The 11722-nt window shown below is 41.6% G+C and overlaps 1 protein-coding gene across 1 annotated transcript in view; it reads right to left on the reverse strand.

The window, feature by feature from the left end:
• pde8a (phosphodiesterase 8A) overlaps window positions 1-9745 on the reverse strand; it is a 51679-nt gene extending 41934 nt beyond the window's left edge. Inside the window, exon 1 of the mRNA XM_085404788.1 lies at window positions 8175-9745. Within this exon, the coding sequence (XP_085260914.1) occupies window positions 8175-8327 (153 nt within the window). The 5' untranslated portion in view covers window positions 8328-9745. The remainder of the gene's footprint in view (window positions 1-8174) is intronic.
• Window positions 9746-11722: the final 1977 nt, after the last annotated feature.

Consider the following 11722-nt stretch of genomic DNA (forward strand, 5'->3'; position numbering starts at 1 on the left):
CTGAATCATTTTCTACTCTCCTAAAGTGTCCAACAGGCAGTCTTAGAGGTAGTTTCAGTGACTGTTTTCAAACGCTGTTTTTATGAAACCGAACTGGTATGCGCCTGGAGTAATACAGTCTATCTTGAATCAACCTTATCACCTCAAAGCAAAATAATATGAAGCATAAAACCACTGTCAAGTGTTCTAGCAAAGGTTGTGCCAAAGTGTCCTTCTCTGACATGCAAAATTAGATCAACTCGATAGGAGAATCAGAATGGAAAAATTACTTTAATATTTGGGTATATTCATCTTGACCTTTAGGAAGAAAAGGCAGTTTTGACATATCAAAGTTTCCACAACTTAAACTTGAATTTCTCTGGGGTGGGGGTGTTACGGTGGAGCTAACCAATAGTGACTGGCTCACTCCATGTTTTTGAAACTTAGCTACAAATTTTATTTGCATGTCACGGTCGAACGGTTTGGATTACTACAGCTCTGTTACAATCAAGTAAGACTTTGACGGGATCAGTTAGTCAAAAGAGATGATTTGAACTTGCCTATAAAAATCAAAAAGTTAGTCGGGCGTTCTGACTGAATTTCTGCACCAGCCTACATGTGTTGTTACAAGCACGCAATGGACACTGCAAAAACAATGTGCACCATCTACACTCCGCCCCACCGACACTGTTAGGGCTATTTCAACTGAGGGTACAGTGCATCTCAAGAGCAAAAGACAGAATAGACTCCAGAGAGCTCTGCATCAGAGTTAATGTCCCTTTAAACAAAGGAGGAGGAGAGCAGCGCTACTTTAATGGGGTGCACAGCAGGTGAATGAGTGTCTTGTGTGTTTACAATAAGCTGAAGGCCTTTTTGCCTTAAAGCTAGTCAGCTCAGCAATTATTTAGTGAAAAAAGGCAGCAGAAAGAAATCAGTGCCTCTGGAGCACTTTGATTGTAAAATTATTTTTATATCAATTGCCAGGTTTTTGCAATAAAATACCCATCAGGTTTACAATTCAACACTAAATCTAATAATTTTTGGTGCTTTGTATATCCTTCCCCAGAAGGAAACCTTCCAACAGGCAACATTCCTTCAGTTTCTTCAGTATATTCTGGCAGCGAAGACAGCGGTGTGATGAAGCGTGAAAATGTCCAAAGTACTCCAGTAACCAGTTGCTATTAACATGGCTGTTAGCTTTGTTAAGATGATGTGCTGTGTGTGGTTACATCAGGACACAATCACTACGAAAGGCTCCATTCCAGAGCAGATTCACTCCTGTGGACACGGACGCTGTCCAAGACTGATGACACTGGGGTGAACTTTTCCTTTGGAAGAACAATGATGCTGTGTTTTTACACTATGTGCTTTTCATAATCGCTCATAGGTGTGGGAGTGGGACTTCAAGAGATTAATGTGTAATATAGAGGGTCACATGTGACAGTAGTGTAGTATCCTAAACATTCATTCACATGAAGAAAAAAAACAAAAAAAGGTGGTCTAAGCAGAAAATGGTGATAATACTACCAAGCCAACAAATAAACTAGGCAAGATAAGGTTAAAGAAGAGAGATGGCGCAGAACCTTAAATATACAGAAGAGCATTTCTAATACTGTGACTTTTTAAGGAATCTTTATGGACTAGCTGTTGATGGCTGTAATCAGTCCTCTCACAAACAGCTATTTAGTCTAACATAACATAAAGACAGGCTCTAGCCAGAAGTAGCCCGTCTTCTGGCCGCCCCTCTAAAGCTCAACAGTTAACATGTTGCATTTCAAATAAATGGTAAAGTTGTGTCAATGATCAAAGCCAAGAAATACTCCATCACACAGTCCACAGAACCACAGCTCACAGGTTTGACCCTTTGGTTTTGAATCAAATAAGCAAACAGCGTATAATGTGTTAATTTGTAACCTTTAAGGGCGCCGCTAGAGGTTTCTAAAGTGTCAAACCTGTCCTTTAAATCCTTGTAAATGGTTTTCTGTTTGAAAATGTGTCACAAGTTAAAATGCAGCACTCCAATCATTAGGCTCACGTTTGCCACAACATGCAGAAACTATTTCACCTGCCCTGCCATGCCTCAGTGAGGACGAGCATAGATACTTTGTGCATTCAGTATACTGCTATTTTATGTACAGGCGGGAGTGTACTTCACTGAGAATATCACATTATTGTGATTTTTAACATTTTACAATAACGTATACTATAGTTGGTCATTATCAGTTTTATCCAATAAGATAACATTATCTCACTTCTGCTTTTTTTTTTGTCTTTGCTGCAAAATTAAATTGCCAGGCATATTAACATTGTCGCTAAATCCTGATGGAACTTCTGCCACATGACAAAGTCAGTCTGCTAGCAGTCGGATATCAGTCTGCAACTGAATGGGGTCAAATTGGTGATTTGCAGTGTAAATGGTCAGAAATCTTCCATTTATTGCCCATCTACATAGACAAAAATTTACAAAGAGAAATTTAGCAGAAATTCAAATTGAACTATCATATTTGTGCTCAGCAGCCTTCCTGTTCAATAAAAATATATCCAGAAGACAACCAGCTACCGGAAGTCCTTTCGAGTTGTGCTCACTGATAAAAACTGATTCTGATGGAAGGATGTTGGAAACCTGCCTGCATTTAAAAATTAAACAACAATTATTTGCACACCTTCAACAATCTCTCTGAGAGTGACTGCAGTCAGTCCAAGTCAGATTGCAACTGTTTTGCAGAAAGGTTGCCTCATACCAGGCCAGATGAGCAATAGCCTTGGACTCAAAAGCAGTCATGAGTGCACAACACCCTCAATCTGCGGACAACCATGGTTGCGGAATGTGAAAAAAAAAATTCAACGCAATAAACAGACAGTCACCGATTTTTTTTTTTGTAGATGCAAACAGGCTGCTGTCCCATTTCTACTCGTGTGATGGAGCCGTTAACTTTCTCTGAGTTAGGAAGTAGTTTTGTCAAGCTAAGTGTTTCCAGTGTTGGATAGTTTTTCGACAGAGCCGATTTGATCAAAATTTGCTCGGCTAACAACATCTCAGGATGATGACACATAAGATAAGCCCTGTTGTTCATAGTATTCCCAGAGTATTTTAATTTCCTTAATAAATATCTATATTTGATTTACGTGTATCAATGTGATATTGCCACGCAAAATATACTGCATCAATTTGTTTCCCCACACCCTTGTCTGACCGCGCAATTATTGTCAAATAACTGTGATTCTGCTGCACTACGAATATTGGAAAGTTAAGTGTGAAGTGAAAAAGAAATGATGACGCCTCATTCTGCTCCATCCCCATGAATAAATATGATCGACCGATCAGGACAAATGACATCAGTGATAGTTGACACCTAAACAGTCAACAGACCAAAGCAATCCTAAAATAATCTGTTTCCAGCCCAGCCAGGCCTAAAAGTCTGGATGCTTGGAGAACAAGTGGCATGACTGCATAGCCAGAGCAGATGCTCAGACCTTAGAAAGCCCAGAAGCTGGGAGAGGCGCATTCAAGGAAGAGCATGAAAGGCCACCAGCGGACCAGGGCCCACTCACAGCTACATTCCTGTGAGCTCCTGGAAGAGCGAACAGAGAGCGCTGCAGCAACATAAACACTTGTAGCGCCTCGTTTTGGAAGAATACCATTTCAGTAATCTCATGAAACTGTCACATGCCGACCTTATGATACTAAATTCTAAACCTGGAGGGGGAGCAGAACAAGCTTTGAATGTGGCCTTGCTTGTTAAGACCAGTTTAAAAAAAAAAAACAACAAAACAAGAAAAACAATGGGAGGGTCTGTTTCACAAGTACACGTAACCCGGTATACACCCCACAAGTAAGGAAGTCCTGTGAGATGAAGAGACCCACTGTAGCTACACCTAAGGTGACAAAGAGATTTATCATTTTATCTTAATTTAATTTAACACTCAGGGTGACACTATATGAAGTGTTGTGAGCTGCTTAATGTTCAAGAACAGAGTGGTTGTGGGAATTAAAATGTATGAATACTGTAGTACATTTGGCCCTGAACTCTTGGATATCTAACGCTATGCAAACATGGTTGATAAGCACTAGAGCGCCCTATATATCAACCAGAGGAGTGTGGTTGTGCCATGTGCCCCATCTTGCCTCCTCTGAGCTCCTTCTGCTCATGTGCTAGTGGAGATAAATGACATAGCAAAAAAACCAAAAAATAAAAAAAAATTAAAAAAAAAATCCCCCCCTTGCTGCCCCCTTACTGCCCTTGCAGGCACTCCAGACAGGAAGGGAAACACAGGGACACTGCAGCTGACATTTTGTTTGAATAAAAGATAAAATAAACTTATTAAAGAAGCTTGCAATTTTCCTTTTTCATGCCAAAGTTTAAAAGAAAAATTACTGCAGAAAAAGAAACGTTAGCTTGACATGTGGGGGAAATACGTATGCGTCCTCGCCTGCCAAGAGCTCAGTTTCGTATCGGTCAGTTAAATGTGAAACTACGGTCACAGGCTGGTTGGCTTATCTTGACACAGGGACTGGAAACAGGGAGAAACTGCTCATCCAACTCTGTCCAGATGTAACCAAACCCATTTACCAGCACCTCTAAATCTAACTGATCACCGAGTTTGTTTTGTTTTTGTTTGTTTAAATAATGCTTTATAGCACAGGAACTTTGCCCCAGTGGGATTCAAACGGCCAGCTGTGGCAGCACGCCAGGGGGGAGTGCCATGCTCTGGGCTATAAAAGACCACTGTACATATACGCATGACATCTTTGATAGACACGGATAAACACAATCCATCATTTGATCCATACAGCAGCTGTAAAGACAAAGAAAACAGCATGAATGCTGAAGTCAACTGAACATAGATGCTTCTGAGGCTGCTCAGAGGGAGACCAGCAACTATTGTGCATTCAGTCGTGTGCGATTGTGGCAATGAAGGCAGTCAGAGAGAATTTGAAGAGTATCACCTAAGAAGTAAAAGGTATATAATTTAAAAAAAAAAGAAAAAAAAAAAAAGGTCCATGTCTGATAGCCAAAATGAAAGACAGAGAGAAGGAGCCCATATCAGTCTCTTTCCTCTCAGGCAGCAGAAAAAGCACAGTGGATTAATTCATCACCATGCGAAGCCTTTGCCCTCCTCTGGAATAAATTACCCAATGACTCTCAACTTGGACTAAACACACACAAACTTGGCCATAGAGAGCTCGCACGGAAACGACAGGAGCGAATACTGACAAATGCAGACAGTGTGCTCAGGTCGGCGGTGGTTTCAGATAAGCAGCAGTTAAATGTTTCTCAGCCGACAGGAAAGAAAACCTCATGTGCCCGGTCGCCCGCGGGGATGGGAGGGTTAAATGACGAGGGGGGAGTCTGAGGTATAGCCTGAGTGATACCACTTATGCTAATGCACGCAGAGGCTGGAATCAGGCAGTAAGCAAGATGGCATTGCTTTCCACACACTTGTAAGCTTAGCACCCTTTACTGCCCTTTTTCATTCATACTAAGAGGTAACCGTGAAGCTGATTTTACATTTGCTGATCTGGGAGTGGGGGCTACTTGATTTCCTTATGTGGGGGGCAATCAGACTGGAAAAATCAAGGCCAGATAAATGATGTTGTGTTTGGCTAAGGCCTCTCTTTCTCTCTGTTTAGGCCAACACACACACACACACACACACACACACACACACACACACACACACACACACACACACACACACACACACACACACACACACACACACACACACACACACACAGCCTACTATCACAGGACCTTGTACTTGAGCCTTATCATCACTAGAGCAGCCCAGATGGTAACGTACCCTTGACAATAACTCACATCACACTCCCAAACTTCTATTGAGTCCTTCTCACGCTGTAGATGCCTGCACATGTTCTGATCCTGCCTCCCTCACTCATATGTAGATATAAAACAAAGTAAGCAGAGGTACAGCGCAGATTTCACATTTGCCTAACACAGTTTTGCAATGAGCTAAACGTGTACACTGCTGTACTTACTGCCAGTTGTGTGTTTATTTGAAAGAATATTATTATCCTTCAGGGCACGAATGCGTGTGTTCTGTTCAGAATCACAGTGATTCAAAGCCGAAGCCCAGAACATATAATAATAAAACAGAAGAAGTATTTGACATTAAATTGTAGTGATTTATATGTCAATCCAATGTACTTATAAAAAAATAAATAAAATAGGGCTGTGTCACATGAAATGATATGAAACATTCATCATCTCAGGGATCTATTTTACAGTGTAAATGCTTTCTTGCTCATTAGGTCTATTCTTCCAAATATTTTCTGAATGAAATGCAAGAAATGAGTGCTTTTCAATGATATTGCCTGAAAAACTGCTTTATTAAATCAAAGTGCTGCAGGTGTCTGTTATTGGTCTTTTTTTTTTTTTTTAAGAGACTCCCCCCCCTTTAAAAAAAAAAGAAAAAAGCTACAACAATCAGAAGTGGTGTGGATTCCCGAGGCTTGAATGCATCATGGCGAGCTAACGCATGTGTGGTTCTTAATGAAAAGCAACCATAAAAATACTTTTTCTGTCCATTGTGGTAAAAATAAATCCGGCCGCTCTCTCAGAAAATGCGCGGCGGATCTCGGCAATGACACCTTACAGAGCAGGAATTAACATTTCCAGCACAAGAAGATTTGTATACCATTAGTCTAACTCAATCAGGGAACTAATTCAATCAGAGTCACAGTGGGCGTTTTGACGTGGGGGCATCTGTCACACAGACTTCTCACTGCATCCTGGGGTGACATTTGGCCACAAAATTCAGCTTGACAGAGGCCCTCAGATAGCCCGCGGCCTGTCGGACAAGCGCACACTTTCCCATAAACACACAGATACACTGCTGCACTACTAAATTCACAACATCCCACCTTCTTCTTCTTTAAACCAACGCTTTGTGCTTACAGACGCCTGCAGATCTACACCAAAACAATACAGTACAGACCAGCTTTGACTGCATCATAAATGTGCCACCAATGGACTCTTCAGAGACACGATGACAGCTCCCAACGCTATATTGCTCAAGTTTTTATGCTGACGAGATTACGCTTTTAACCAGCACAAAAACATAAAAAAAAATGGATCTTTATGTTTCAGTTTGCTGCAGATAGTTACACCTATCTGACCCCAAAACGCACGTCTTAATCTGAATAACAGAAATTGTTATGTGCATGTGTAATCTCTTACACAACAAAAAGGCCAAAAACAATCATCCTGATTAGAAACACCTATTTAGTCCCTGAGTGGAAGCAGGCACGGCCTGTTTTGTTATATTTAGTGTAATTATTATTGGTCCAATACACAAATGGGACTGTTACTTTTTTTTGCCAGTGATGAAGCACTTTCAATGAGAGACTTTCTGGTGTAATCCTACCGCCATCCTTCTCATTACCCACTTTCCCCACTTGTAGCGCAAAGATCCCTCTGCACGGTCAAAGTGGGTACTGATAGCTGTTTGTGTAGGTTTTTGTGCATGAAGTTTAGACAGCAATAAGATTTCGCAAGAGAGGACATCCTACTGAAAAGCATAACTGGTGGAAAGGTGAAACAGAGGCCAGAGCTAAGTCAGCTGAAAACAGCTGAAAGAAGCACGTTTGACAACACATGTTGCTGCCTTGTGCGTAGATTTTTTAGATCTGTCAAGTCCAGCACTTCACAGAGTAGATATTTAAGGACTCACACACACACACACACACACACACACACACACACAAAAAAGAGTGCAACAAATATTTGCGTCATCCTGAAACCTCAAAGAGAACAACACCTCAGGGTAGCGCGAAGGGCTTTCGACCCTATGACCTTCCACTGAGCGTGGCCTATTTCCTCTGAATTCAGAAAAGCAGCAAAATTGCAATGCCCTGCATGGAAATGTGTATTTGCAACAGGTCATATATTGTAGTGACTGTGCCTGTTGGTCTGAAGAGTCAGATTTCTAATGGCTTTGGAGTCATCCCCTCTCCCGTCTCCATGGATTTGTGTGTATTCCTTCTTTAATATTTCTATTCAATAACCTTTTTTAAGTAAATAGACTGTAGTTTATAGAGCAGAGGTTTTTTGTTGAACAGCTTTAGACATGCATATACACAAGCAACTGACTCTCTCACACACATAGATACACACATGCATACATAGTGGATCTGTGTCTGTGTAAATGTAAATGAATGTAGAGTCCCTCACCTTGCAGCTAGGGGGTTTTAGGGGTAGTCCAGAGGCAGGATTTCCTTGATGCTGAGTGGTATTAGTCTGCTGGGGTGAGTGGGAATCCTCGGACTCTTTTCCACTGTGGTAGACCACCCTATCAGAGATATGAATACTTGAAGCACAGCCCATGCTTCAACCCACTTCAGCCTTTTTTTTTTTTTTCCTTTTTGCGCAAGTGCTTTACTTTGAGGCTACAAGAGTGTCATTCGCCCTCTTTTTGTAATCTTAAAGTCCACTCTTCCTCCTAAGGTTCATACTTTTTCTTTGTTGTTTAAATATAGGCTACATATATATAAATATATATGTAAATATCATCTAGGCCACAGCAAAGCCGGTTCTGCAATTGCTCTAACACAAGGCATGAATAATATATTTTTCTAACCCCCACCCCCGACCAGGAAGCTGATTTCCTCCCTCTGTTTTTCACATGAAGTTAATTGGAGAGCTTCAATCAAAGCAGCTGTCTTGTCCTCGAAAACTTGGATTCCGTTATTCTTCCGCTGCTGAGATCCCCATGGACGATTTATTTTATTTTTTATTATTATTATCCCTCACTCCGGCTCCTCTTCTCGCCTTCCTCGTACCACATCATCATTTTCTCATTTTTCTCTCCCCCCCCCCCTCACCCCCCCTTCAACTTCAGTGTTATCAAGTAGGCCTAAGACACACCATGCAGTTCCCCCCTCCCCGGCCAGCTTTCATGCAATAGTTTTATCCATTTTTTGCGGCCAAGGTTTCATGTGTAGTCGTCCTCCACCACCTCGGAGCCATCAAAAACGATGCCTTCTCTCTCTCTCTCCCCCCCCCCCCCCCTGTCCTCTCCTCTCCTTCTCTTCAACAATCCGGTTGCCCACTTCAGCTCAAGACACGGGCCCATAAACCGGTTCTCACGACACTTTGCTCCAGTCCTGAGCGGTTCATCATCAACAGGCTGAAATATTCACACTGCAGAGCGTTATTCTGGCCAGTGGCTCCGGTGTCAAACAAGCTTCGTGAAGCATACTGCCCGACACAACACTCCATTTATCAGCCCCAAATCACCAATTTTAGGACGCGGAGAAATCTTGGTGGATGGCTCGCAATCTCCATTCAGGCATCCGCTGGCCGGCTGAGGATGATCCGACTGATATAAGAGCTCCAAACCCGGGTGCAGTAAAGAGTGTTAGCAGGCTCCGCGATTTTCTGTCATTCTGGAGGAGGAGGGAGAGAAGAAAAAAGGATGTAAAGGCTGTCAGAGAGTAATGTTGTGAGGTACCACCTCTGGAGAATGCGATCGCTCTGAGAGAGAGACACAGAGAGGGAGAGAGAGAGAAAAAATCTTCCCCCCCCCCAAAAAAAAAAAAAAGGACCGCTCCGTGTCCACAAGTTTCAGATCCGAAATCGGGCACGGCAGGATTATTTGAGGTTGTCGAGAGCGGAAGTAAGGCAAGATCGAGCTACATAATGCTGATTTAATGTTTGTCTTTTCTCTGCCTTTTCTGGCGTTTGCCCTTCCAATTCTTCAGCACTGCTTGACAGCGGCACATCCAATAAAAGCACCCGCAAGGATTGACCTACAGCCTTTACTGACGTTAATGCAAATGAGCTGCGCGCAGCCAATCAGAGGCGCGCTCGGCGCCGCTGGGCGGTCCTCTGCTTTCTGTGGGAACTTTGAAAAGAGGAAAAAAGAGCCCTGGCCAACCAACGCTGAGCTGGCTGCAGGTAGCCTTACCTTTATTTATTTATTTATTTATTTATTTCATTTCTTTATTCAAAGCACGTAGCACATGCAAACCGCAGATACTGTGGCTGTGGATGAGTATGTCGCCCTGCTGAATCTGGGAAAACACATTTACAATTTTTAATACACAGGAAAACGCTTGAATGCACATAATGAAGTTGAAGTCTATGCAAATATGTCTGAAAACACACACAAAACACACTAATGTATATCTAAATCCATTAAAAGGCTCTGTAATGAGAGATTATCACACTGACGTTGTTGCTGATAATGAAATGTTAAGCGACCATGGGGCGATTTTTTTACATTTTTGGTTAATATGATACACATTGTGCCACATAGTTTATAATAATTTTTTAAAAAGTAAGACCAACTATCACAACTTTAAAGAATTTATTGCGTTGCTTAAAAAAAAAAATCCAAATATGTTTTTATATTTATTCTTTTATTCTCACATTTTACACTTTTGGCAATGTTTGTTCCTGATGAGCTGTTTTATTTTGTGAAACTCATTCGCTCACCTCTTTGGCAAGCTTCACTAACTCCGCAGCACTCCACAAAGCATATTTAGGGACTAAAAAACAAAAACAAAAAAAATGCAACAAATGTCTGCTTCATCCTGAAACCTCAAAGAGAACAATACCTCAGGTTAGCGCGAAAGGCCAGTGACCCCACGACCTCCCACTGAGCGTGGCCTAGTTCCTTTGAATTCAGAAAAGCAGCAAAATTGCAATGCTCTGCATGGAAATGTGTATTTGCAACAGGTCATATATTGTAGTGACTGTGCCCGTTGGTCTGAAGAGTCAGATTTCTAATGGCTTTCAAATCATTCCCTCTTCTGTCTCTTAGGCTTTGTGTGTATTCCTTCTTTAATATTTCTATTAGATAACTTTAAAATACTCAAGTACTTAAAGGCACCCGACACAAGAATATCATGACCATAATATGGTCTGGTACTTGTGTAGGACTTTTTCTACTCAATTTTAGCATTTCATTCACCAAAGTGCTTTTTTCGATGCCTAATTATGTTGCCGACATGGTGTATCTGATGCCCTCGTGTTGGCTTTGTTCCTACATCATCGTAATAATGTTGGTCCAGGATCAACATCGCAACTTTACTGACCAATCATGTTGTTGTGATGTCATAACTTTGCAGTGTGTGTGGGGTGTGTGTGTGTGGGAGGGGGAGTATTTACGTGTTTTCTTTATTAAAAAAAAAAATAAATAAATAAATATATATATATATATATATATATATATATATATATATATATATATATATATATATATATATATATATATATATACTCAACAAAAATATAAACGCAACACCTTTGTTACTGCTCCCATTCCCCATGGGATGGACGTAGAGACCTAAAATTCATTCCAGATACACAATATAACCATCCCTCCCAAACAGTGGTCACAAATCAGTCCAAATGTGTGGTAGTGGGCACATCTGCCATATTGAGATAATCCATCCCACCTCACAGGTGTGCCACATCAGGATGCTGATCTGACATCATGAGTAGTGCACAGGTGTACCTCAGACTGCCCACAACAAAAGGCCACCCTGAAATGTGCAGTTTTGTCTCACAGCAAAATGCCACAGATGCCACAAGCAATGAGGGAGCGTGCAATTGGCATGCTGACAGCAGGAATGTCAACCAGATCTGTCGCCCGTGCATTGAATGTTCATTTCTCAACCATAAGCCGTCTCCACAGGCGTTTCAGAGAATGTGGCAGCACATCCAACCGGCCTCACAACCGCAGACCTCGTGTAACCACACCAGCCCAGGACCTC

This window comes from Rhamphochromis longiceps, linkage group LG1, assembly GCF_057381845.1.
Source record: "Rhamphochromis longiceps isolate RC_006_pf linkage group LG1, R_longiceps_female_GT1.1, whole genome shotgun sequence".
In the NCBI taxonomy this organism is placed as follows: domain Eukaryota; kingdom Metazoa; phylum Chordata; class Actinopteri; order Cichliformes; family Cichlidae; genus Rhamphochromis; species Rhamphochromis longiceps.